The 23,787-nt window shown below is 33.2% G+C and overlaps 1 protein-coding gene across 4 annotated transcripts in view; it reads right to left on the bottom strand.

Moving 5' to 3' along the window:
* Positions 1-14,365: 14,365 nt before the first annotated feature.
* The window catches only part of LOC127849536 (uncharacterized), a 28,599-nt gene continuing 19,177 nt past the window's right edge, over positions 14,366-23,787 (bottom strand). The window contains exons 15-21 of one of the 4 annotated variants that reach the window (XM_052382160.1): positions 23,122-23,262; positions 22,039-22,214; positions 21,823-21,955; positions 19,324-19,455; positions 18,181-18,356; positions 17,976-18,090; positions 14,367-15,796 (exon numbers count right to left, since the gene is read on the bottom strand). In XM_052382160.1, the coding sequence (XP_052238120.1) occupies positions 17,980-18,090; positions 18,181-18,356; positions 19,324-19,455; positions 21,823-21,955; positions 22,039-22,214; positions 23,122-23,262 (869 nt within the window). In that variant the 3' untranslated portion in view covers positions 14,367-15,796; positions 17,976-17,979. Of the gene's footprint in view, positions 15,797-17,975; positions 18,091-18,180; positions 18,357-19,323; positions 19,456-21,822; positions 21,956-22,038; positions 22,215-23,121; positions 23,263-23,787 lie in introns of all 4 variants that reach the window. The other 3 variants (XM_052382159.1, XM_052382161.1, XM_052382162.1) reach the window with 3 other exon arrangements.

The raw sequence follows: 23,787 nt of genomic DNA, 5'->3' as shown, positions 1-23,787 counted from the left end.
GTTGAACAGTGACTTATGGAGAGAAGTGTCAGTGAATTGTTCTAAAACTTTTCGAAGCAAATCGATGTTGAATTTAAATGACGATTTCTATTATAAATAAGTCGGTCATTCGTTCGTTGATCAAATAATATCTTTTCAAAAAAAATTGCCAACTAATAAAAAACATTGCTTTAAAAAATGGTAAAGATGAATGACAATGAACAAATGTATATTTTATGTCGTGTGCAGAATTTCAACTCGTTATGAAAGCAATAAAAAAAGAAAAAAATAAATATAATGATTACATAACTTTGATGAGTAGAAAAAGAACCAGTAGACGTTTGACTTTATTATGCCAGTTAGAAAAAATCAAAGTACTGACAGTACTGGTGTGACGATGCTTTTGAACAGGATTGATATAAAAGCATCTATTAAAGTTTATCTACATCACCACGATTGTGTATGTGGGTACGAAAATTTTGGTTAGGAAAATAATGTGTACGAAAAATTTGGGTACAACAATTATGCCCCAAAAAAATTAAGTACGTAAAAAGATTTGGTTTCGAAAAAAATGTGGGTAGGAAAAAAATTGGGTACGAAAAAAAATATGGTAACGAGCAAAAATTTGGGTACGAAAAAAAATTGGGTACGAAAACAATTGGGTACGAAAAATGTAGGATATGAAAAAAATTGGAGGTACGGGGAAGTAATACCCATGGGGAACTTGATCCTTTCAGCGAAACTGGGAGGCGGGTTACATTCTCGATCAAATACATCAAGAAATATCTTAAAAAAGGTATTCGACGTGTATTTTCTGTACCACTTATCTTAAAAAACTGTCTGCTACAGTAAAACGTTTGTGGGTTATAACATTACGTTTCAGCATATAAATTCAAAACTTGACATTCTCTTTAATTACACCATGCTCTTTAATTTCACATGTATATCATACCAAACTTTATATTTCTTTGTTTCCTTTCCTAAGTTAATGATGCTTTGTGTAGGGACGTGATTTCACAATCCCATGTGCACGAACACATACTTTTTCTCTTTTGATTATTGTTCTTTTTCTCTTATTCAATAAGCTTAGGCATGTTTGTTCGTTAGGTACGGCAATAATTTCATGATGATTCCCGATCGAAAGTGGGTATGAGCACATAGTCGTAAGAGCACTTGAATACGTGAGTTCGCCCATGAAAACATGGTAAGGTTAACTAAATCTCCGCGATATGACCTAATATGTGTTTAAAACAGCAAACAATATCCAACAAACGAATGAATTGTCAAACATAGTATGCGCACTGATGTGGCTCTTTAATGTATGTTTGAAAAGTTTATAAAATATGCAAAATGAGAAAGCACGCAGAAGTGCGAATGTCGCAAATATGTTACGGCAATTTGCTGTTTATGTAACATAGTCGCTACAACGTTTACAAATGACAGGTTCGAAATTAACGTTTTCAAACTATTATTAAATCTTTTCCCAGAATATGCTGTCCTATTTATAGCTGAGCTTCCTATACCTTTATCAATGATAATCAGCGAGGTATGCCGATTAGAAAAATCGAGCTACCTCAATCGGACTGGCTCGGTCTTTTACATAGGTTGCCATTGTGAAGAATTTTTTCATGATATGATAACTTAGACGATGCTTGGCAGCATCGTCAAAAATGTGTAAAAAAGGGATTTTTTTTATAGACTTACATTAACAATATCGATGGGGATACATGCTTAATCAGGCTTGACGTAGGGGAACACATTTTGGTTCAAAATGGCATTCATTTTTAATGGTATTATGAAGTGATATCAAGAAACTTAAGAGAACAATCTTTTTTTCCCAAATTATCTGATAAGTTTTGAATCAAATGATGTCAATCCAAAAACAAATATAAGTTTGAATGTCAGGTGCGCACACTAATAAATATGTTATGATTCAAATGTGTACCTTTAGTAATTATTGGCATCGACCTTGTGAATATGATACCTGGTGGAACTTATGCAAGGTATAAACTGTAAACTGCTTTCAAATATTTAAGTGTTGTGTTTTTCTTTAAACGCATTTATGTTAACTAAGAACAAACATGCAATCATTAATAACGTGTACGTAGGTAGTACGTTACCTTGTACATCAGTGATAATTCCGGTTTCTATAGTCGACTCGTCTTCATTGATCATTGAATGCATGTTATTTTAGTTTGTTTTCGGCATGTCCTTCTATGCTGCAGCACATTTAAAGAATGAAAATCAAGAGAGACTCAAAATTATCCGTGCGATATATAAACTGTGGTCATGAATTTCACCATTCTGTTCAATTTCTAAAAACAGGTTTTTATAATGACACCTAATGCTGATGTCATAAAAATGTTACCTTTATGCTAAATGGGTTTATTAACAGATTGTTTATTCATTTCTTAAACGTTACTGATATATATGCATCCATAATATATTGGAATTAGAATAGTCATAAATAAATATATTTAAAAAAAAACAGTTGCAGATTTTTTTTGCTTTCACTGGGCAATATTTAAAGCCCTACAGTTGAGCATTCAGCCGTTAGAATTAAAAACTGAGTATTTGATGTGACTATTTTAGCACATTTTTTTTTCAAAATCGATTACAAGCTCTTAAAACAAACGCTGGGATTCCAAAATTTACTGTATATAAGAAAACTGTTGGATCCCACACAATAATCAAAGGCTATTTTAGGTTTACTGGTTCATTTTTTGGGTAAATTGTTAGTGTATTAAGTATCGAAAATGTATTATAACAGCGAAATTTCAATTTATTTACGTTTATTGCATTCATGCAAATGATTTATACAGAACGACCTAGAGCTGACAAATCTTATAAATATAACATGTACTATTAATAGCATTGCTGTTTAAAAAGCTACACATTTGCAATATTGAATAGTTGTTATTCGGAACCCTCCAGTCTGGGTTTTTTCCGATATTTGAGCGCGCGCGGTAGGTACAAACAAAGGAGGCAGTCTACAGTTTTGTAGCCTTATCTGCGCATTGGCCCCGGTCGATTTCCTGAATTTAAGGTGTATGGCCTAAAAGAAATTGTTTTTTGACTCCAGGAGCTGAAATGTAAGTATAAATGGTCAATATTCTAGTAATTGCACATGATTTTAGTAATTCGAAACTAAGTGACCTAAATTTTAGTCAACAACAACAACATGCTGAGTGAGAAGTAAACACATGTACTTTCTGCTTGAAACTGCTGGCATTTGACAGATTTCAACGGTGGGTTTAAATAAGTTAGCAGTGCAAAAAAGTTCAATGGTAATGACCCATTTTGTTTGGGTTAGTTTGAAAGCATTTGCTTTGATAGTGCAAAGCATGTTGTCGACTGTGTGCGTATTCTTACCCGGAAAGTTAAATGTGATTGCCGGGTTTATCTAAAAATGGGGTTTTTATGGGCAATTTCCGAGACCCCCGAAAAGGTCTATTTTACCCCAGATATAAATTTAAAGAGCATTTTCTGCATTGTTTTGTGCCTTATTTTCAAGCTGTTGATGGGCCGCAATGAATATGGTCTGAATATATTTTCAGGTTGTGACTGAAGGCCTTGTTTTGAGGATGTTTTGCAGACCAGTGCTTGTCGGCCTGGGGATTTTCCAGAAAAACTGTAGACTGCCCCCTTAAGGTAAAAAATGCCAAATTTCACACCCAACGCCGCATAGTCAAAGGTGACATTTTTTGATAAAATATAATCATCAACACCTGAAAACAGTTTTCCCATTCAATTCTGACCAATTTGAGCAGAGATATTAATATTTCAGTAGGGAGAGGTAAGCCTGATTTTTGAATAAAACCCTACCTACAGTTTGACCACTATACTTATCATAGGTGATTTAAATTTACTTTTCAGAGAATGAAATCTTCTAAATAGGCATAATAGAATGTGATGCTACAAAATTAAAAGTATTTACTTCACTATTCTTCAGATTCATCTGTGCTTAAGACCCTGTGACTCATGGCCGCTGCTTTTTTTTCGAGTTTTCCCCCGGATCAGCTTGTAGTGAAACTGGAAGCTGTTCTGTGTGAAAAGAGTGAGTTGGTAGGTCTGTGTTGCCTGTGGACTGGTGAAACAGATAGGTACGGCTATGGTGTGCACCGTGTTGTTGTATCGGTTAAGCGCATCAAGCTAAATGTCCACCGTCTCAAGTACTGTCTGTGTGATCCCGGACACAGTGCACTGCAGCGCAATTTCCATATCTCACACCTCTGCCACAATAAGCTTTGCATTAATATAGAGCATTTATCGTATGAGCCTGTAACTGTTAATAATTCCCGCAAAGTGTGCCTTAAAAATGGTCAATGCTCAGGTCACAGGGGCTTCAGGGAATGCTGTCTGTGGTCAGCGGTAAATATACAAGTTAGGTTATTGTTATGTTGCCGTTCGCAGTTTGCATGTACTGTACATCACAAGTTTTTCTGTTTTACACTTTAAGTCCATAGCTATGGTCAGCAGCACTTGTAGATGACATACTTTCAGAGGCATATAGACCGTCCCGGTACAGGGCTCTGTTTGCGTGCCGCTTTCTAAGGTAGAATCTGACTATTTTGTACCGCACTGAGGCCTTCCTGCGGCTGTCATATTCCCGTCTGCGATCTTTGGCCGTCAGTTGGTTGACTATCATGCTATGTAAACTGATTTTTTTCCCTGTCACCTTTTCTGCCACCTTCATTGATGATTTGCTGGGCCCCAAATACTTTGTATGAACTGCAGAGTGACACAGAGCTGCAAAGTTTCTAGCATAGAATGAAGTTTTGGGCGCATAATGAAACACAGATGCATTTAAGCTCTCACAAGCATTTGTGTTAAAGAGCTTTGCCACTTCTTTCAACCCCGTGGCATCGAATGTTTTATTAATGTTTCCTAAAACAATTTTCTTGTCACTCTCCTGGAGTGCTAGTGGCTCTCCATAGGGCAAATATTTGTACGAGCTGGTCACTCGATAGGTGCACACTCGTGAGCGTTCCTTGCACATCTTGTGATCTCCGGAGAAGCAATGCATGATGTTTTCTATAGCAAATTTGGCCGATCGAAGAAAAAGCTCATCACTGCAGCTCTGTTTTCGCAGTCTTTCCAGTTCAATGCGCACTCGGCAGCGGAGGCAGCTGGCCAGCTTACGCATGAATTCGTCTTTGTTGTACTTTTTTGGAATGGATTTGATGTCTGACTTTGCGGCACGCACATGTCTTTCGAGAGCTCTCAGCTTGTGAACAAAGCACTTGTAGTGGGTGGCCGTCTGCTTTTTAAGTGATTTGTTTGCGTTTTAAGCTCATAGTAATCCCGTATAGCCTTTGCCGATTGCGTACCAGAGTTTGTGGTTATTGACTTTACTGCCAAAGGACCATCTTTCACTTTATCCAATGACCTGTGAAGTAATACTCGCTCACTGCTTGCAATGGAGGCCTCAGCTGCAAAGGTTTTTGAGCAGTTATAATGCCTACAGTACCTTTTTCTGCAATGCTTGTTGGCCATGGCTATGGCAAGTGGGAGTTTTTGACCTGTATTGTGTTCTACCAGGGCCCCAAAGCTTTGTGTAGACTTTTCGCATCCCCCCTGGGGTCGACATGTGTAGGCGACGTCAAATTAGATGTCAACTGCAGGTTCGAAGCCGACTTTTTCATGACATTTGCGACATAGTCCTGATTTAGTTCAATTGTTTGTCGCTCAGTTCTGTTTGTGCTTGTCCCAAGTCATTAAACTTTTTTTGAAATGTTTGCTTGCATGGCGCCTTAATATTAAGCCATGTTAATACAGTAACTACATCATCCATTCCAATTTTAGATTTTAGCACAGGCATTGCTAGTAAATAGTTCAAAAATCCTGCAGGGGGGCCTCTTGCGGTCTGGATTGTGTCCGACATTGGCAATGTTTGCGAATTAAATCCACAGTAACTACATTTTACACAGATGTAGACACACAGACCAGCACGTGTAACTTTCATTTTCATGTTTGGCTTCTTACAACCACTTGCATGTACACCTTTAATAAGTGCCAGCATTTTCTCATTATTCACAATGAAATTTTCATTGCGGTCACACTCACAATCTGTTTTTTCTTCCTTTTCAGGTTTAGGTCTGAGAGTGTATGCCAGAGTAACTGCCTGTGCTAACCCTGCTGTGGTTCTGACGAATTGACTGTCCCTCGCTTCCTTGTCTGTCAGCCGTACCAGTCGTTTAGAAGCTTTCGGCACCTCGGAACTTGCACTGGAAACTCCAGGTTGGTGTATTTCAGTGAATGAAGTCCATTTTGGCTTGTTTCCCAGCGTAAACTGGGTGGCTTTCTTGCCTCTGCTCCTGCGTGTGCTAATATTCCCCGCGCTTTTTCTGTAATTAAAAGGCATTTTCACACTAAGTACAAATGTATGTCCAAAGTAGAAAAATAGATGTTGACTGAATAGCAACTTTCACAAAAATGATACCCTGGCCTATAAAGACTCCCACAAATGAAGGTTTTATCTGCAAAATATATCCAGGTCATTGTTTTGGGGCTCTAATCTTGCTTTAATGGCATCATATTACCATAAGACAAATATTTTGACCAAAAAATGTAAGTGTATTAAGACTTGGAACTTCATGGTCAAATATGGCTATAGGAATTACCTCCCTTGCATTGTACGCACATCTGCTTTAGAGCTGCAGTCTCTGTTTCTGTTTGCCATAGGCATAGTTGTTTATGCAAGTAATACCAAGTTGACTTAAATCAACTATTTATACAACATTTAGTGCCTTTCAAACCATTCAAACCCCTAAATGTGCATTAACTTTGATGAAAAGTGAGTAAAACACACTGATTTTATGGAAAAAATCATCAAAATTCATTTTATTTTTTAACTTTGACCAGTGTTGTGAACAATTTTTTACTCAGGATGAAAGGTGACACTCATTAGGAGTCATTTGTGGCAATATGATTATACCTACATTTCATATCTGTGCAAACTGAGTGATTTTTAGACTTGAGTGAAAACCCCAAAAATGACCAAAACGTTGCATAAAAATGCCGCCGCTGATATGCTCACTAAAAATAGTATGCACTTGTACATTGTAGTTATTTCGCAAAGAAAACCACCCAGTTTCATCAAGAATTGACTGAAGTATACAAATAATTCAAATTTAGATAGGTTTAAAACTTTTGACTGCTATCTTAAGAGGCAGTCTACAGTTTTGAAGCCTTATCTGCGCAGGTCGATTTCCTGAATTTAAGGTGTATGGCCTAAAAGAAAATGTTTTTTGACTCCAGGAGCTGAAATGTAAGTATAAATGGTCAATATTCTAGTAATTTCACATGTTTTTAGTAATTCGAAATTAAGTGACCTGAATTTTAGTCAACAACAACAACATGCTGAATGAGAAGTAAACACATGTACTTTCTGCTTGAAACTGCCGTCATTTGACAGATTTCAACGGTGGGTTTAAATAAGTTAGCAGTGCAAAAAAGTTCAATGGTAATGACCCATTTTGTTTGGGTTAGTTTGAAAGCATTTGCTTTGATAGTGCAAAGCATGTTGTCTACTGTGTGCGTATTCTTACCCGGAAAGTAAAATGTGATTGCCGGGTTTATCTAAAAATGGGGTTTTTATGGGCAATTTCCGAGACCCCCGAAAAGGTCTATTTTAGCCCAGATATAAATTTAAAAGCATTTTCTGCATTGTTTTGTGCTTTATTTTCAAGCTGTTGATGGGCCGCAATGAATATGGTCTGAATATATGTTCAGGTTGTGACTGAAGGCCTTGTTTTGAGGGTGTTTTGCAGACCAGTGCTTGTCGGCCTGGGGATTTTCCAGAAAAACTGTAGACTGCCCCCAAAAGCTGACTAGCATATTTAAGCAATAATTTCTCTTATCGCTGAATAGTAAACAACACTTTTTATGCTCAAATGTTCGTTATAGTTGATAAAAATACCATGATTTAATCATTTTTCTTACGATGAAATAATCTCCATCGTGTTTAATTTGTAAGAATACTATGTAACACGATATAATGCTGCATGCACATGTAAACAGCTTAGGTCACGTAACTATGTAATTGCATATACTGTGCGTAGGCCTGGACATACAGTTTTAATGGACGTTTGTCAACGAAACTAGCAAGACATGGACTCCATCGTATATATATTATACTATTCAAATATATTTAAAATCATACATACAAGTACCAAACAACAAAAACCTTACTATCCTCAGTCCATTCGTAGTACTAGAACTAATATATCGTTCCATATCAGTTGGATATTTATATGTCTATTGATATAGCTCTATTGTGATGCTTTTCTTTAAACTTATCGGAAAAGTAAAGAAAATTATTCGCTAAAGACTAAGACCTTAAGATTAGAAGGCATATCACTAACGAGCTTTACCATACATTACGTTCATTTGCTATATCTATAAAGCATGCAGAAAAAAAACAAGAACATGAAAAATGTTTTTCAGAAGAAATGTTGCTTATGTCAAGCCGTTTGTATAGGTTCCTTCATTACCATACAGCTGACAAAGTCTGTTTTTCATGTCTTTTAAGGATGTTAGCTACTGGACCCATTCGTATAGGCGGCTGTACATCTGAACGGCGTATTTAACATCTAACATACATGTATATCAGTGTTAGATTTGTTATGTTCAATTATTATTTATAAAAGTTATGACAACTCAAGACCTGAATTTTGACATTTCCTAAAAGAAACACTACTGTCGTTTAGATACTTATTATCCACTACTGAATGGGAAGCAAATCGGATATCGACGTTACTGGTCATTACTGTATTAATGACAATGTTTGTACCTCCCGCGCACGCACAGAAATCGGAAAACCACAGCGCGAGTTCCGAATTAAATCTATTTTACAAATACAATGAAGGCTTTCTGTATATGACTTTAAATAAAACAAGATGTTTGTGAAACACATTGTCCCCCATATATTTGACCTTTGACCTTGAATGATTACCTTGACCTTTACCTTTCACCACTCAAAATGTGCAGCTCCATGAGATACAACAAACCAACAAACAAACGGACACGGCAAAAACAATATGTCCCCTAGTATAGACTGGGGGACATAAACATATATGCATACTTTTTAAACTTTCTAACATATCATAAGATAACATAAGAAATTTGTAATATCACCTTATTAAAACCCGACAATTGAAACTATTTTTTCCATCAAGTTAAACTTACTTTTCACTTTGCATCAAACGGTTGACATGCTAATGTCAGGTTTTGTTATTTGTATCATCCCCGTTTTACAATGCACTGCTCTTGTAATAATTTCCTGGTGTAAAGATTTTATTCAAATATATTCAAATACATACAATAATATTGTGTTGTAGAGTGTTTTTTTTTACATTTTCTGCAAAGTTTCACATTTAAAAACGATCACATAATCGATAACGTAAATGCCCGATGGGGCACCCACCAATGTATGTGCATAGAACCATGGTATATTAAGGTTGAGCAATGCATAATAAAATCGATATCGCTACATAAATTACGATGATTTTACACACTCTATGCAAAAGTCTCTAAAACGCCACGATTGTGACATAGTAAAATATGCGCGTGTCACTACAACCTAAATAATACATACCTGTTTGTCCCGCGTTCATTGTTTGTCTCTTTACAAAGACCGGCCACCATTAAACACTATTTACAGCTTACATCCCATCGGTATCGGTAACATCTGCATGCACATCATAATTGCCTTACAGTTGTTGTTGTTGAAATGACACCCATTACCATTTTAACATATATAGTTATTACATGAAGGCAATGTTATAACGCGATTTCGATCACAAAACAGGTAAAAACTAGATTTCCGTAATCAGACTTAAGAGGTTTAAATTACGAACAAACTAATAATATAAGTTGTAAACGCGCTGCTTTAAACTAAGTTCAAGAGGTATTTCTCTCTCAAATGACATTAAAGGGATACACATACCATAGAAAAACTTAAGCAAATGATTTTATCTCCATAGGTAGCACGTATCTCGTCAATTTACCGCCAGTACGTATGTATTTTATAACACAAACATTATTATAAAATATGTATTATAGTTCAGAGCCATGTATTGCAGCTGCCTTAAGGAAAATGAAAATGACGTTGATTAATACATTGCCCGTACTAACAATATATGTCCTGTATTTTTAACTTGTCGACATGCTTCACTGGGTTCCGAACATGGCTGTAACATTTCTTATTTTTAATCTGCAGCTTTAGCTTTTCAAATGTATTCAGGCAATGCACATAAACATTGATTTACACTATGTTGTATATATTAATTTCATTTAGGTATACCACTCACATTTTGCATTTATAGAACTAAATGTCATTTGGAAAATACGAAACGATTGAGCTTTGTACTGTCAACAAACAACACAACTATTTGGTTTACGAAGTAATATGTAAACCATGCTTTTTGATATTTCTTTTTCCAAAAAATATTGCAGTCAATTAAATCGATAACTTATTGTATGACTAAAATATACGAAATTTACTCTTTAAAGTTTATAAATAACCTTTTTGCTGATTTATTTGAGTACGAAAGAGAATATTCCGTGTTTTTTCATCGGGGTTTCAGCAGAACATTATGTTAAAGGCGAGTATGCGATTTGTCTACATTCCTGTAAATTAATTGATCAGTTTTTAGCTACTTTTTATATTATGTTTTCTTATGTTGAGTTCATGTTATAAATAAACACGTTTTGGGTTAAATATGAAAGAAATGGGAACAGAACATATTACTTATGTAATAGTAATCATTTAGAATACAAACCATTATCTAATAAAAATTCTAACAAAGGCGCATGCGATCTATTCCATACGGGTCACTCCGTGTTTTTCAAATGAGCGTTATCGTCCAGTTGTTAACTGCGGAATATGTTACATTGAAAGTGTTTAAGTTGTTAACATTGTTTTATAACGGCTCACGTTAATATCTTTAGTTTACAAAGATCTTAATAAACAGTCCTTCTTTGTCGGTATACATATCCCACCATACGTGCAAAGTGCGACATTTTAAACACTATACGTATCTATATTCGTATCGAGCGTAATACAGGCAACTCAAAAGTCATGCTTTTTTCCCATTACACTTAGATACACGGTTATATTAGATACAAGAATTACTTCGTCGTCTTTATCGTACAACTATCGTTTGGTGCTTCTTATTTATCTTATAACATCTTGTGGCTAATCTTGGCAAAAGTGTTTATTATGAATTGTCGGTATGTTTTCAGATCCTTTGTACCTGAAACGAAGGTTGAATATTTATGTTACATGAATAATAAAAACAAACTGTACGAGATCACGGTATTGAGATGTTCCGGGACTTATTACTTTTTATCGTCAGATAACATGCCATGTACATGTACACGATGAACAGGTAAATATATAATCTTAACATTTATTCAAAAATAAGAAAAAATAAAGACAATCTTTTCTAACACGCTCCTACATATTGAAAATTATAATTTTCGTTTCATTTAATATTTCGCGGATGCATGTGTTGAATAGTCTTTTTATATTATTTAATTATTTTCGTGTTTGTTATGTTTTATATACCATATTAAACTTGTTTACAATTACAAATTAAATTCGAAACTCTAAAATCAACATTTAAAGTTCTATACAAAAACATTAGAGTTCAGAAAACTTGAAAGAGACGAGTAACATGTTAACTGATAATATGACATATTAAAAATAACATAACAATATCTTTTAAATGCAACCTCCCTGCCAACGAATCAAAAACACAAATATTTATCATGCTTGCAGTCCAAAAACTGTTACCTAATGTCTCTGTCAATCATGGTAATGTCATTCAATGCCTTTTTGTGTTTAAAACTCTCGTTTGGTGAACTTGATAGTAGAGTTAGTTTTGTTATTATTTATATTAAAACCTTCTACATACGGAGCGCATTGCAGTAAATCTAGGAATGTATCATTGTTACGTCTTTATCTAATCCGCCCATACTTGATGAGCGTAACGTTAGATGTTTATATTGAAGGCCCTATTTGATGAGCTAATAAATAAGAAACCAGAGTCCGGACTTACGCAGTGGAGTGATAAATATGGGTTTATATTTGCGAAATAATATCCTAATATTACACAATTTTTACGTACATTATATCATAAGATGCAAATTAACTGAAACAAAATAACAGAAAAAACATAGCATTTGCGCTGAACTGTCGATCTTTATGATTTCTTAAAAAATGCGATGAATACAATTTTTAAAGGGGAATATTTTATTAACATACATTTCGGAATATATAAATTATGTATAAAGAGCAGAACAACAGCAAATAACAACTATTTGTTTCCGTATTCCAATGCCATATTGAACTTGAATATAAGATATTAACAATCGCTTGAATACTATTTTGATGCAATAACATTTATAGAAGAACCATAACAGAACATTCTATTGCTCTAATAACAATCAGCAAAAACAAACTCTGTCATTAAAACACCAACTTAATAAAGAAATATAGTTTCACACGTATAACGTATAAACTTAAATTATTATGAAATCTCAAACTAAGTCTGCATGTTAAGTAACTACACAGACAATTTCAGCGCAATAGTTCCATTACAAAACATTTTATTGAGCGCGAAACAGGAATTCCTTTTTAAGAAACATTCACAATGATCTTGACGCAACTGATTCTAAATGCAACCTCAAGCAAGGTCTGCACTAATGCAGACTGTACTCTGCTACCAACTTACCAAATAGTCTGAACAATATCCACATTAAAACTCAGGCTATTAAAAGGAAAGGGTTTTTATTTTAATTATAGGAACAAAAATGAACCAGGATTTCGATTTTAAGATTTTAGTGAAAGTATTTGTGAAATCCTAAGCTGAGTATGTATGTAAGATACCTACAGACACAATTTCAAAGCAATACATCCATTTTAAATGTGCAATATATTTATTCCAATGAACACAAATCAATCTATAACGAATGGCTTTTATCACAAACAACATTGAATACTTACTTTATGGAGAAAGTCCAAGTGCTTTAAATCGTTCCATTGTTGTATTGCTTGAAATAATACTTGAAAGCGGCCTTGTCTACTGTTCTCTATTTAAAATGGGATATAATACAACATTTTGACACAATATATGATTAACACAGAACTGTAACTGCCATTATTGTTATAAATCTAGGGAATGAATAATCTAATCAACATTTATGGCAAATATGTGTTCAATTTAAAGGCTTATGTGTGCGATAGTTGTGCGATTTCAGTGGGTTTTGATAATGCACGCTTCTTTAATGAAAATAAGCTTGAAAAATAGATTTATCAGATATGATACCTACAATCCTGTTCCATCTGTGAACCGGTCATGAACCAATAAGTAGTTAGTAAGGAAGTGTATCATTGACCTGTTCGGATCAAGGTCAAGTTATCTACATGGCATTATCATCAGCTCTGCAATGTCCGTAATAAATTTAAACAAGGACACCACTTCGGGACAACTGTGATTAAATATATGCTCTTATGTTTTTGTTTGATTAAATTGAAGATTTTAGCTGTTTCACGAGCCAAAGTTGGGTGTTGTCATTCACAACTGCGTCGTATTGGTTTGAAAAAAACTATGACATTTATTAATATCGCCGAGTTGTTTTTAGTATGAACTCATTGCTTTCTTACAGTCGAATCAATGGCGTCGTGTGCTTAGTTTCAAGTTATTATTTAAGTGTTTTAGTTCACATACGCACATTTCCTTGTGGTTGCTGCGCTGATTAAAGACGTGCTGATACGTCGTCTGTTGCGCCGTTTGTTAACTAGTGGTGTAATTTGTGGGTGGGCTTGAATTTCATCGCGGTCTTTATCAAGTTCTTGAATGCGAATATACGTTTGCATACAAATTAAACGTTTGTTTGCTTTTGTTTCGATATTATTAATTAATGAAAATTATAATTGTATGATATGTGCAAACTAATAAATTCCTGATTTTAAGCGAACGGAATGCAAATATGAGGAAAAACGGTAAATACAAAAAGACCTATTTAATAAGTCGTACCTTAGCCTTAAATTTAAGTTCGTGAGATTCGGGAAAAGGGGGCGATAATTCGCCCTTCCGATTTGAGATTTGTTTTTGTTTGAGTTATCTAAAACTGACAGTACAAAGCATGCTGATACAAAACAACAAAACATTATGCTATGAAATAATCCAAAATGTAAGGTAAATATCAGGACTAAAATACATTTTTGAAGCGTTCATGTGATTATGGTAAAACAATGGTAAAACATGCATCCGTGAAGCGCTAGCAAAAAAAAATAAAACTAATTATAGTATTAATAGTAATGATAATAATAATAATAAAAAATTAATAATAGTAAAGTTTATTTGATAATACAGTAGGCAATAAGCCCATGAGTATACATGAGATGTCACATACATTATACATAAAACGCAGTCACTGGTCATTCAAATTATAAACATAAAAAACACTACATTGTAAAACAAAGTATTAGGTATTTTAGAGAAGAAAATATACAGTGAGAGGCTGTGCATTAATATATACAAACATCCTACCCTTATCGTGATATGTATTATACGTATTTCTTATTTCCCATGCTTTAAAAATAAACATAGCTAACTTTTTAATAATATTACTATTTTGAGAGGTCAATAAATCTATAAACTTAAACATATTTGGTCTTACGTAATAAATTGGTTTTAAATAAGCTTTTCTTACATCAGTATATAATGTACAATCCATAACAAAGTGGTATTCATCTTCTAAAATATTGCATAAAGGACATTGTCTTCATACGGAATAGCTATTGGTTTATGCCAACTACCCCGTTTCAACTTTAAGCCTATGTGCAGAGATTCTTAATCTAGAGAGAGCCAATCTGTACTTTGGAATGTTTACATCACTTAAATATGATTTAAATTTAAAATCGGATAGTAATATGTATGTTTTTGCTCTAATTGATTGATTAAATTCGGTTTTCCCATTTTTGTATAAACGGATATGTAATTCTTACTCTGAAAATTTTCAAAAATATGTCTACGGGACATGTCTACACCTTGATTCAGCCGCACATCGTGAAAACCACAATTACCTAATGTACTTTTTACCATGTAGACCCAAGATCTGTAATTTGGGTATGTTTCTAATTCTCGGAACATAATATCATAAGCAAGTTTTACATATTTAATGTTATGTGTGTTTACTATCTTTACACAATATCTAATTACATTAATGTTATGTCTGGCAGATAACGATATTCTTCCTAGTTCTTCATATATAAAGTTATTCTGTGTTTGCCTTCGGACTCCTAATAATACTTTGCAATATTTTAAATGTATTCGTTCTAGTTTTATATTGCTCTGTAAACCCCTGGCATATTTTGGAGCCTTAACTTAAAACCGGGTAAATTAATTTATCAAACATTTCTAACCTGTGTTCTATTGTAATGTTATAAAATTTCGACAGAGATTTTCTTAATTTAAAAATAGCTTTCAAAGATTGTCCACACAGGCTATCAAACGTTTTGGAAAAAGAGCCCAATGAGGAAAAGTCAAAATAATAATAATAATAATAATAATAATAATAATAATAATAATAATAATAATATTTATATTAATAAACGCAACAAAAATATATATTTTATCATAAATTATGTGTTAGTATTTCCGCATAATTTAACAAAAATGTCATAAGCCCGGACGCGCATGCTCCATTGTCTAAGCACACAGTCTGTATAAACTAAAGCACTTAATGAACAATCCAAGTAGTGTGTATGGGGTCTGTCTTTCCATGGGTGGGATCCGGCAGGTACCTGTCATGCAAATAAAAATCATATCAAACAAGAATATACTTTGTGTTTTCTGGAGTATGTTGTGACATTAATCTGGCATATGAAATGATTATTATGTGGAAAAAATACAACATATATGTCCCTCCAAGAGGGCAGATATTAATTAAATAAGGTTTTATCCTTCCGTCCTTACAACCGTCAGACTGTACAACGTTTTTGGCGGACAATAACTTGATATCTAAAATTAAGATAACATGGAACATAGTGCTTTCTTCGATTTGTACAGCAGTATAATTTATTGTTTATTTCCCATATGCTAAGCCCACATTCATAAGTATTTGAGGGGTAAAATAAAACTTCATATACTTATTTAGGACATTGACAGCAAATGACGGGTACCAAACCATTACTTTTTATATAGTATTTCTGGATTTATGATCATTCGTTTCTTATTCAAAACATAAATATATAGATTAATTTCTTGCGCAGGCCTAGATAAGTACTTAATATATTCAAATAAAACGTCAAAGTGGAAACGTGCTTTAAAATGAAGTGCCGACCGAATCATTACTTTTTCACATATGAACATACGTGTTGTCCTTTGTTAATTTTCTTATGACCTTGATAATTACATTGCAAATATACATTAAAATGAAGCGTTTAATAATATACATATACTATTGTTAGACATTTCAGAGAGTAAGAGCTATTATTCTTTCTATAGTGTTTTTGGAATAAACGCATTTAAAATTTTGTTGTTTGAAAACTCAATAAGTGATAGTTTGTTAATCATTTATATCATATTGAAAAGTAAAGATAAACTAAATCTTTATGTTAAAATATATCAGTTTGAAAGGAAATGCGTAATTAAACACCATAATGTTAAATTATGTTTAAAGGCAATATCACACATTTAGGTTGTCATTGATGTCATTTGTAACGTCGGTTTACTCCAATACTTTCATTTAAAGTTTTAAAGCAAAACATTTTTTTTCTTATTAAAGTTTTTTCATATTTCAATTAATATGTATTGATTTTTGAAGTAAAATGCAACCAATAAGAAGTTAACAAACTTGAATGAAAGATGCTAACACATTAAAAAAATGAATCTTATAAAACGAGCTGTATAATTAAACATCCTCGAATATCTTAAGTCATATCATTCCCTTACACTTATGAATCAATGATAAGAGAGAATTAAGATATCGGACGATAAATGTTAAACAACCCGTTTTTGTTTAACATAAATTGGCCCCCGGTAATGTACATATAACATGTACTCTTTTGCGAATGTTTCATCGTTTGCTGCACAATTGTTTATGTGGCACGTCAAGACGGTTTGTTTAAAAAAAAGAAGTTCAAAGTTTATGGTTATGAAACGTGCTTAAAAGGCCCTCTTTACGTTTTGGTAAATTGACAAAATTAAAACAAATGTTTCCGATTCGCAAATTTTCGTTTTAGTTATGATTTGTGTGAGGATATGGTAATACTGAACATTTACCATGCTCTAAAATAGCCATTATATGCATCTTATGACGATTTAAAACCTGAAAATTATAAAGCATTGCAATGCGAAACGATTAAATAATTTGGAGAGATCTGTCGCTGTCGTTATTTTTTGTGAAACTACGAGGATTGCTTATATACAGTATTAAATACATCCGTCATTGTATGAGCACGGATGGCCCAGTGGTCCAAGTTGTAGACTTTTTACTCCAGGACTCAAGGGGTCAGTGGTTCGAGCCTTGTTGAGGGTTACTATTTTAAAATTTTGTTCTTGATTTTTTACAGGAGCTTTTTAGATCCAATGTTCACATTTATCAATATAAAGCATTTAATGAAAAACTTTAATACATTCCAAAATCTGTGAAAATGCCCCTTTAATAAGTTAGTAATTTCTCTATTTATTAGCTGCTTTAAGTAACCTTCTTCATTTTCGTCTGCTCATTAATGTAGGTCAATTTATTATTAAAGAATAAGCTGATTTTTCATTCTATTACTTGCACTTTACAAAATAAACTATATAATCGGAGTTTATCTATTTATCAATACAATTGTATGTAAAACAACGTTTTTTGTTTTTGAAAAATTAAATAGGTTTAAGCTAATAAGTTAACATTTAAATTGTGTTTATCGTTTATTAATGTAAGCGTGTCAATAGACAAATGTTAGTTAATTTGTTGATCTACCTATACACTACCTTGTTAGAATAGCATAGGGTACACCAAGTTAGGATTTTCTAAACTGGCCTGTACATAATCGTCAATCAGTGAAGCATTGTCATTTCGATTGTCATGCTGGTTTGAAGCACGTTCCTGAAATAAAAGCATTTGTTTCAAATTTAATGTCATCTGAAATTGTATCTTAATTGTTTGATTATTGAAAGATATGACAAATGCTCTTACGATTGCTGTTTGATCGATGACATGCTGGATACAGTTGATAAACTCATCGCCTTTGACCTCCCGTGCATAAGGACAGGCCGGAGAATATCGACAGTGTTCTACCCATGGACCGACTGATGGTACCCAGTTTTTGAAGACAACATTACACGCAAAACAGCAGAATTGATCGTCAGAGCCTATGATCAAAAATGTTAATATGCACAAGAAATTGCCTTTATTCAATAGTGCTTTTTCGCTTTTTACTACTTGGCAAAATCTCTACAAATTTCTGTACATTTTGTGACAATTATAAATACTTTGATTTATCGCATAGTGGTTCTTTAGTTTTGCCGTTTTACCGTTGTGTCTGTGTACGTGCAGGTAACACATATACCAATGTAGCGAATATTGATTGATAGGAACATAACTCGTCGAGAAAGGCAAAAATTTAGTTAAGAATTTATGCACATTTGTGGTATGAAAATTATGCTTGAATGCTAAAGGAAGGTCTGACAAAGGAAGAAATCGTGAACCAGATACAAGTGCCCATCACGTTCTTAAAATCTTGAATGTACACAATCAAATTAACGGCGCATTTAAATGTTAGAGCAATCGATAATATGTTTTCTGCAAAAATGCAAAATTAAAGTTTTGAGATAAAGATAAAAATATGCAAAAATATCAAAATTTAAGATTTGAGATAAAGATAGGTGCGGTATTCGATAAAATGTTTATAATTGTGTATGTAGGCATGTACACATCAAATGCAAAACGTAAACATGTCTTAAGTCTATAGTACAAGGAACATTCTTGAGGTTTTGTACTTAAAAGCCAAAATGGAATAATGCACGTATATATTTTTACTTTTTAACGCTGACAGAGGGCTTACACGCGTATAGAAGCTGTAAGATAAAGCAGTCATGAAAGTCGAACACCGACGATCAAAATACCGATATGCACAATTTTAAATGCCTTCAGATTTGCGTTCGTGTAAGTTGAGATTGAATTCAAACATGGAAAGAAGATGTATTTTTTAGTTATATCTTATATCTAATTTTTAATAATTTAGTGGGAGTCATTAAAACGGTTTTGCAGTCGATAATATTGGAATGTTATACAAACTATATCAAATATGGTGTATCTTTTTTCTATTGAAGTAATTACCCGTGTAATAAAACCCTGCTTCAGCGATTTGTTCTTTAGTTGGCCTCATAAAGCGTGAATGCCAGTTTGTTAATGAATCTAGCCGAGATTGAAATGTCCTGAACGGCTCTTGGCTGGCAGTGTTGCGTCTTTCTGTGATATTTAAATACAAATACACATTTGCATGCAGATATGTCTGTGAAATATATTTAAATACCAATGATGAAATTGCAACATGCATTTCAAAACAACAAACTTATTTATTTACAAATCGTGCATGCAAGTTTGTAAATGTATCTAGTCGCAATTGTAAGGCCCGGAACTGCTTTTTATTGGCATTGTAGCCTCTGAATCCGGATATATCTGTTATATTTATTAGAATAAACATCATTATATGTTAGTATTCTTTAAAAAAACTCAACACTTAAGTTATTTACAAATATAAATTACCATGTTAGTAAATTATTTAATAACAAGTCCGATTGTGTCTTGTGTTAGCTTTGCGAATACAATCCAAAATTGACAACGTAATTTAACAGGTTATTGGAAACAAACACATAATAACAAGAGGGACAGGACTTCCGTCGATTGCACAAATAGTAACATTTTTTTTTCAACAGAAGTCTATTTTAATTATGAGTCACCGGGTTGTGTCCATATTTAAATCTAGATGCTTGATGTCTAAAGAAAGATTAGCGATGTAGCGGACCGAATATTATTTATATGGACACAATGTGATCATGCTGTGACCAGGTGAAACTCTCAATGTATCATTTGAAAAATTTGTGTAAAGGGCCACACGAAGATGTTACATACCAAAACACACGTTTGGTATTTCTGCTTTTCATTAAAAATCACGTTGTTGTGTAATTTGCAAACCAAGTATAAATAAACGGTATTGCCCCTGTGCCATTACAAGATTTAAGAACATGGCTCGAAAAAACATCGTCATAACCATCATCTGGTGTCAAAACCAAATAATATAGTTAAGGGACTTGAAGTATAATGTATATTTGACAACATACATTATGCTTATTACAACGTCGTATTATTATCATTATAACGTGTACGAACTTCCTTGAAAACAAATACAAGATGTTGTGTATTTCACAGAACATATCTGGGATGTTTCAGAGAAGTACGAGTTTAAATCCGGTTTTTAGTTAGTTTTTCAGGGCCATGTTACAGCATTAAACAGAATTTGTAAAGACATTTCTTATGTCATGGAATAACAATCAAATATATGCACTTTGTAATTTTGGAGATGCGTATTTTTATATCCTTCCACTCAACAACTTTTCATAAGAAAGCTTAATGATTTTATACAATAAAACTGTATACCACACTCAATCTTAATACGACCATGCATGTATATGTTTTGATGAGTACTGTTTCCTTTCAATTAGTGCATTTACATTCATATTGTGACGTTTTCTGGCATTTGCGCGGACCATCAGATATACTTGATGCCATTATGATAATAATAATAATAGTTCATTAGGACAGGGATGGCGCATTGATTCCTTTATTTCCTATTATTTTACCAATCTGTCTAGACTAATAAATGCACACGACATTGTGGATCTAATATGTTGGGTTTGTTAATAGTAATGTGTTCATCTCAAAGAGAATCATTAAGGTACATTTTTTATTTAATGGTTTGTATGACTTAACATTTAAAGAACCAGTCAATAGAAATTTTTTAATGCGAAAGAACGTGAGTCTCGTAATTTCGAACGTTCAAGCTGTCAATAGATGTATTAAGAAACATTTAGTCGTTTGCGAATTCGATACTTATGATTTTCGTATTAGTTTCTAAAGTTACATCAATATACATCATTCGTTAAATACAATTATTTAATATAAAAAATACATCAGTAAACGGTTTTTAATATGTGAAAAATATGTAATTTAAGTTATTATATTACGATTTTATAAATTGTATAGGTTCTGTTCAGTGCATAATGCAGATGGTGTTATAAAAGCATTTATATGATGCGCAGTTTGTAAGCTAAAATTTATAAAATATTATCCCGTTTTAACTATTTACTTGACTGAAACTGTTCAAAACGTTAATCGTTACATCATGAGATAATATCGTCGGGCAAAGTTCAATTTTATGATTCAATGAAATTAAGTGATATTTTATTAATGATATAATGATCGGGATCAGATGACAAAACTTGTAATTGTTTTTACCTCTGTACATTATAATAAATGAATGAAAATAAAAACCGATTCAATATTTAAATTTCTTTTGATTAAACTAGAGAAGCATGTCGTTCAAGAAATCATGATGTAACCCTTTATCAGTGCCGGACACAAACATATGTATACGTCTCTCGACCTCTTATTATTAAAATTAACTAGTCAATAACCATCGTTATGTTCGGTTACTCTGGAATTATTATCGACACTTGATTATTAATTACATGTATCGAACACAACAATAAACAAGCTTATCTATACAATATGTGTATGCGTTTACTTTTAACGATAAGGCTTATATTAAGCGATTACCTCTTTGTGCACGATGGACATTTTGGTAATGGCTTTCTGGGACCCTGTTGAAAACACCATGTGCGTCTGTATCTTGGTTTATTGAAAGCCCTCCGATAGCCCTATTAAACGCTGGATGGTTAGTCGCGGTCTCCTGTTGAATGTAATTTCGACCATTAGTTTTTGAATAGCAATTTTAATGAGCATTGCATTTGTCATAATAAAAAAGAAACTCACAGCAGCTGTGGGCTCTGGCCTCCGTCTGTAAAGGTTTACGAATGCAGCACCTCTGACCTCCCATACATAAGGACAATCATCGGAGTATCGGCAATGTTCTATCCATGGATCGTCGTTTGGTTCCCACTCGCTCAAGTCACAACCGCAGGCGAAACAATTACACTCGTCGTTATAACCTTTTAAAGTGAACAACTTTATGTTGTAAAGTGCAACCAGTATAGTGGCCGATTTCTGTAATATCGCTCTGATGTGTTAAGGGTTTAACGGGCGCCAAGAGGACGAGACAGGCAGAAACACAAATATACGCCTACTATATCATAGGGTCAACCAACTAATATAGTGCTATTATAGTACTTTTTAAGAGTAATACAGATGTTGATAAAGAATTTTATCAATAACATGTGTAAATATATTCTATTGTTTCAAATTATCTAATTAATATGTATATAAAATTATAAATTGATAGAAGCTATAAAATTAAATACTTTTCACGTTGTATATAATAAGTTTATTTCCGAAAGATATTATCCGTCATAATAAATAACAGAAAGAAAAATCGAATTAACTGAGAAAAAGCGTTTTGCAAATCCACAACAACTGTCTTTTAAGCAGTAATATAACGAACAGAGCTTCTTACATTATATGAACATACAACAATTGAGGTGTTTGAGTTAAAATTCAGAATATAATAATGCACTATTTACGTTTGTCAGGAGCTTTAAGCACAGAGCGAGGAAGGAAAATGTAAATAGTGCCAAACAGAGATACATAGATTAATCTTACATGCGTAGTGAACATGTAAGATAAAGATATCTTGAAATAGAAACAATGACGATCATTGAGGTTGAAAATACGGACATGCGTACTTGCCAAAGCGTTTATTGCTTTAAAGAACGCACTCGTGCAAAATGAAATTGAACTTAAACATTGAGTACTTATATGCTGTATGTCTATTTTAACTTTTTTAAGAGAAATATGGAAAGAAACTTTAAGCAATGCAACTAAAAATGATATTATTTGAATGTTTTAAAAATTATATTAAATAGGGTGTTTATCTTTTCTTCTACGTATTGAAATATATACCCGTGTAATAAAACCCTGCTTCAGCGATTTGTTCTCTAGTTGGCCTCAGAAATCGTGAATGCTGGTTTATAAATGTATCTAGTCGAGATTGCAATGTTCGCAACTGCTCTTGCTGGGCATTGTAGCGTATTTCTGTGATATCTTAAATACAAATATGCATACTCGTGTCTGTGAAGTTTATTTAAATAAACATTATGAAATTGAAACATACTTTTCAAAATAATATATATACACTTTTTGAATATCAAATTTAGTTTAAGTCTTATTATTATTTTGTTTGTTTTGCGAATACTATAGCAACGGCGAACGTAATTTCACTGGTTATTAGAAGCGAACAAATAATAAAAAGATGGTCAAATTCTATTTTGTTTGCAGAAGTCTAAATGTATCATGTGCAACCGTGCAGTTTTATTATTTATTATGATTAAAGCATGTAGATGTATGTAAACGCAAACATTGGCGATATTATGGTGACATTTAATAAATCATAATCGAACTAAACGATAAAGTGTTTCTGTGTTGGTGATGTGTCATAACAATATAGTTAGAATAATATGTGTTTGTAAGATATGGCGCAACTCAATCCGGTGAATTAATAGTGTTTCATTGTATTTTATTGCAGATTTTTCTATGATTGTTTCAACTAGAGAAATGAGTTGCTCTTTG

Source organism: Dreissena polymorpha, chromosome 11 (genome assembly GCF_020536995.1).
Source record: "Dreissena polymorpha isolate Duluth1 chromosome 11, UMN_Dpol_1.0, whole genome shotgun sequence".
NCBI lineage: Eukaryota > Metazoa > Mollusca > Bivalvia > Myida > Dreissenidae > Dreissena > Dreissena polymorpha.
This window is presented reverse-complemented; position numbering and strand designations above follow the sequence as displayed.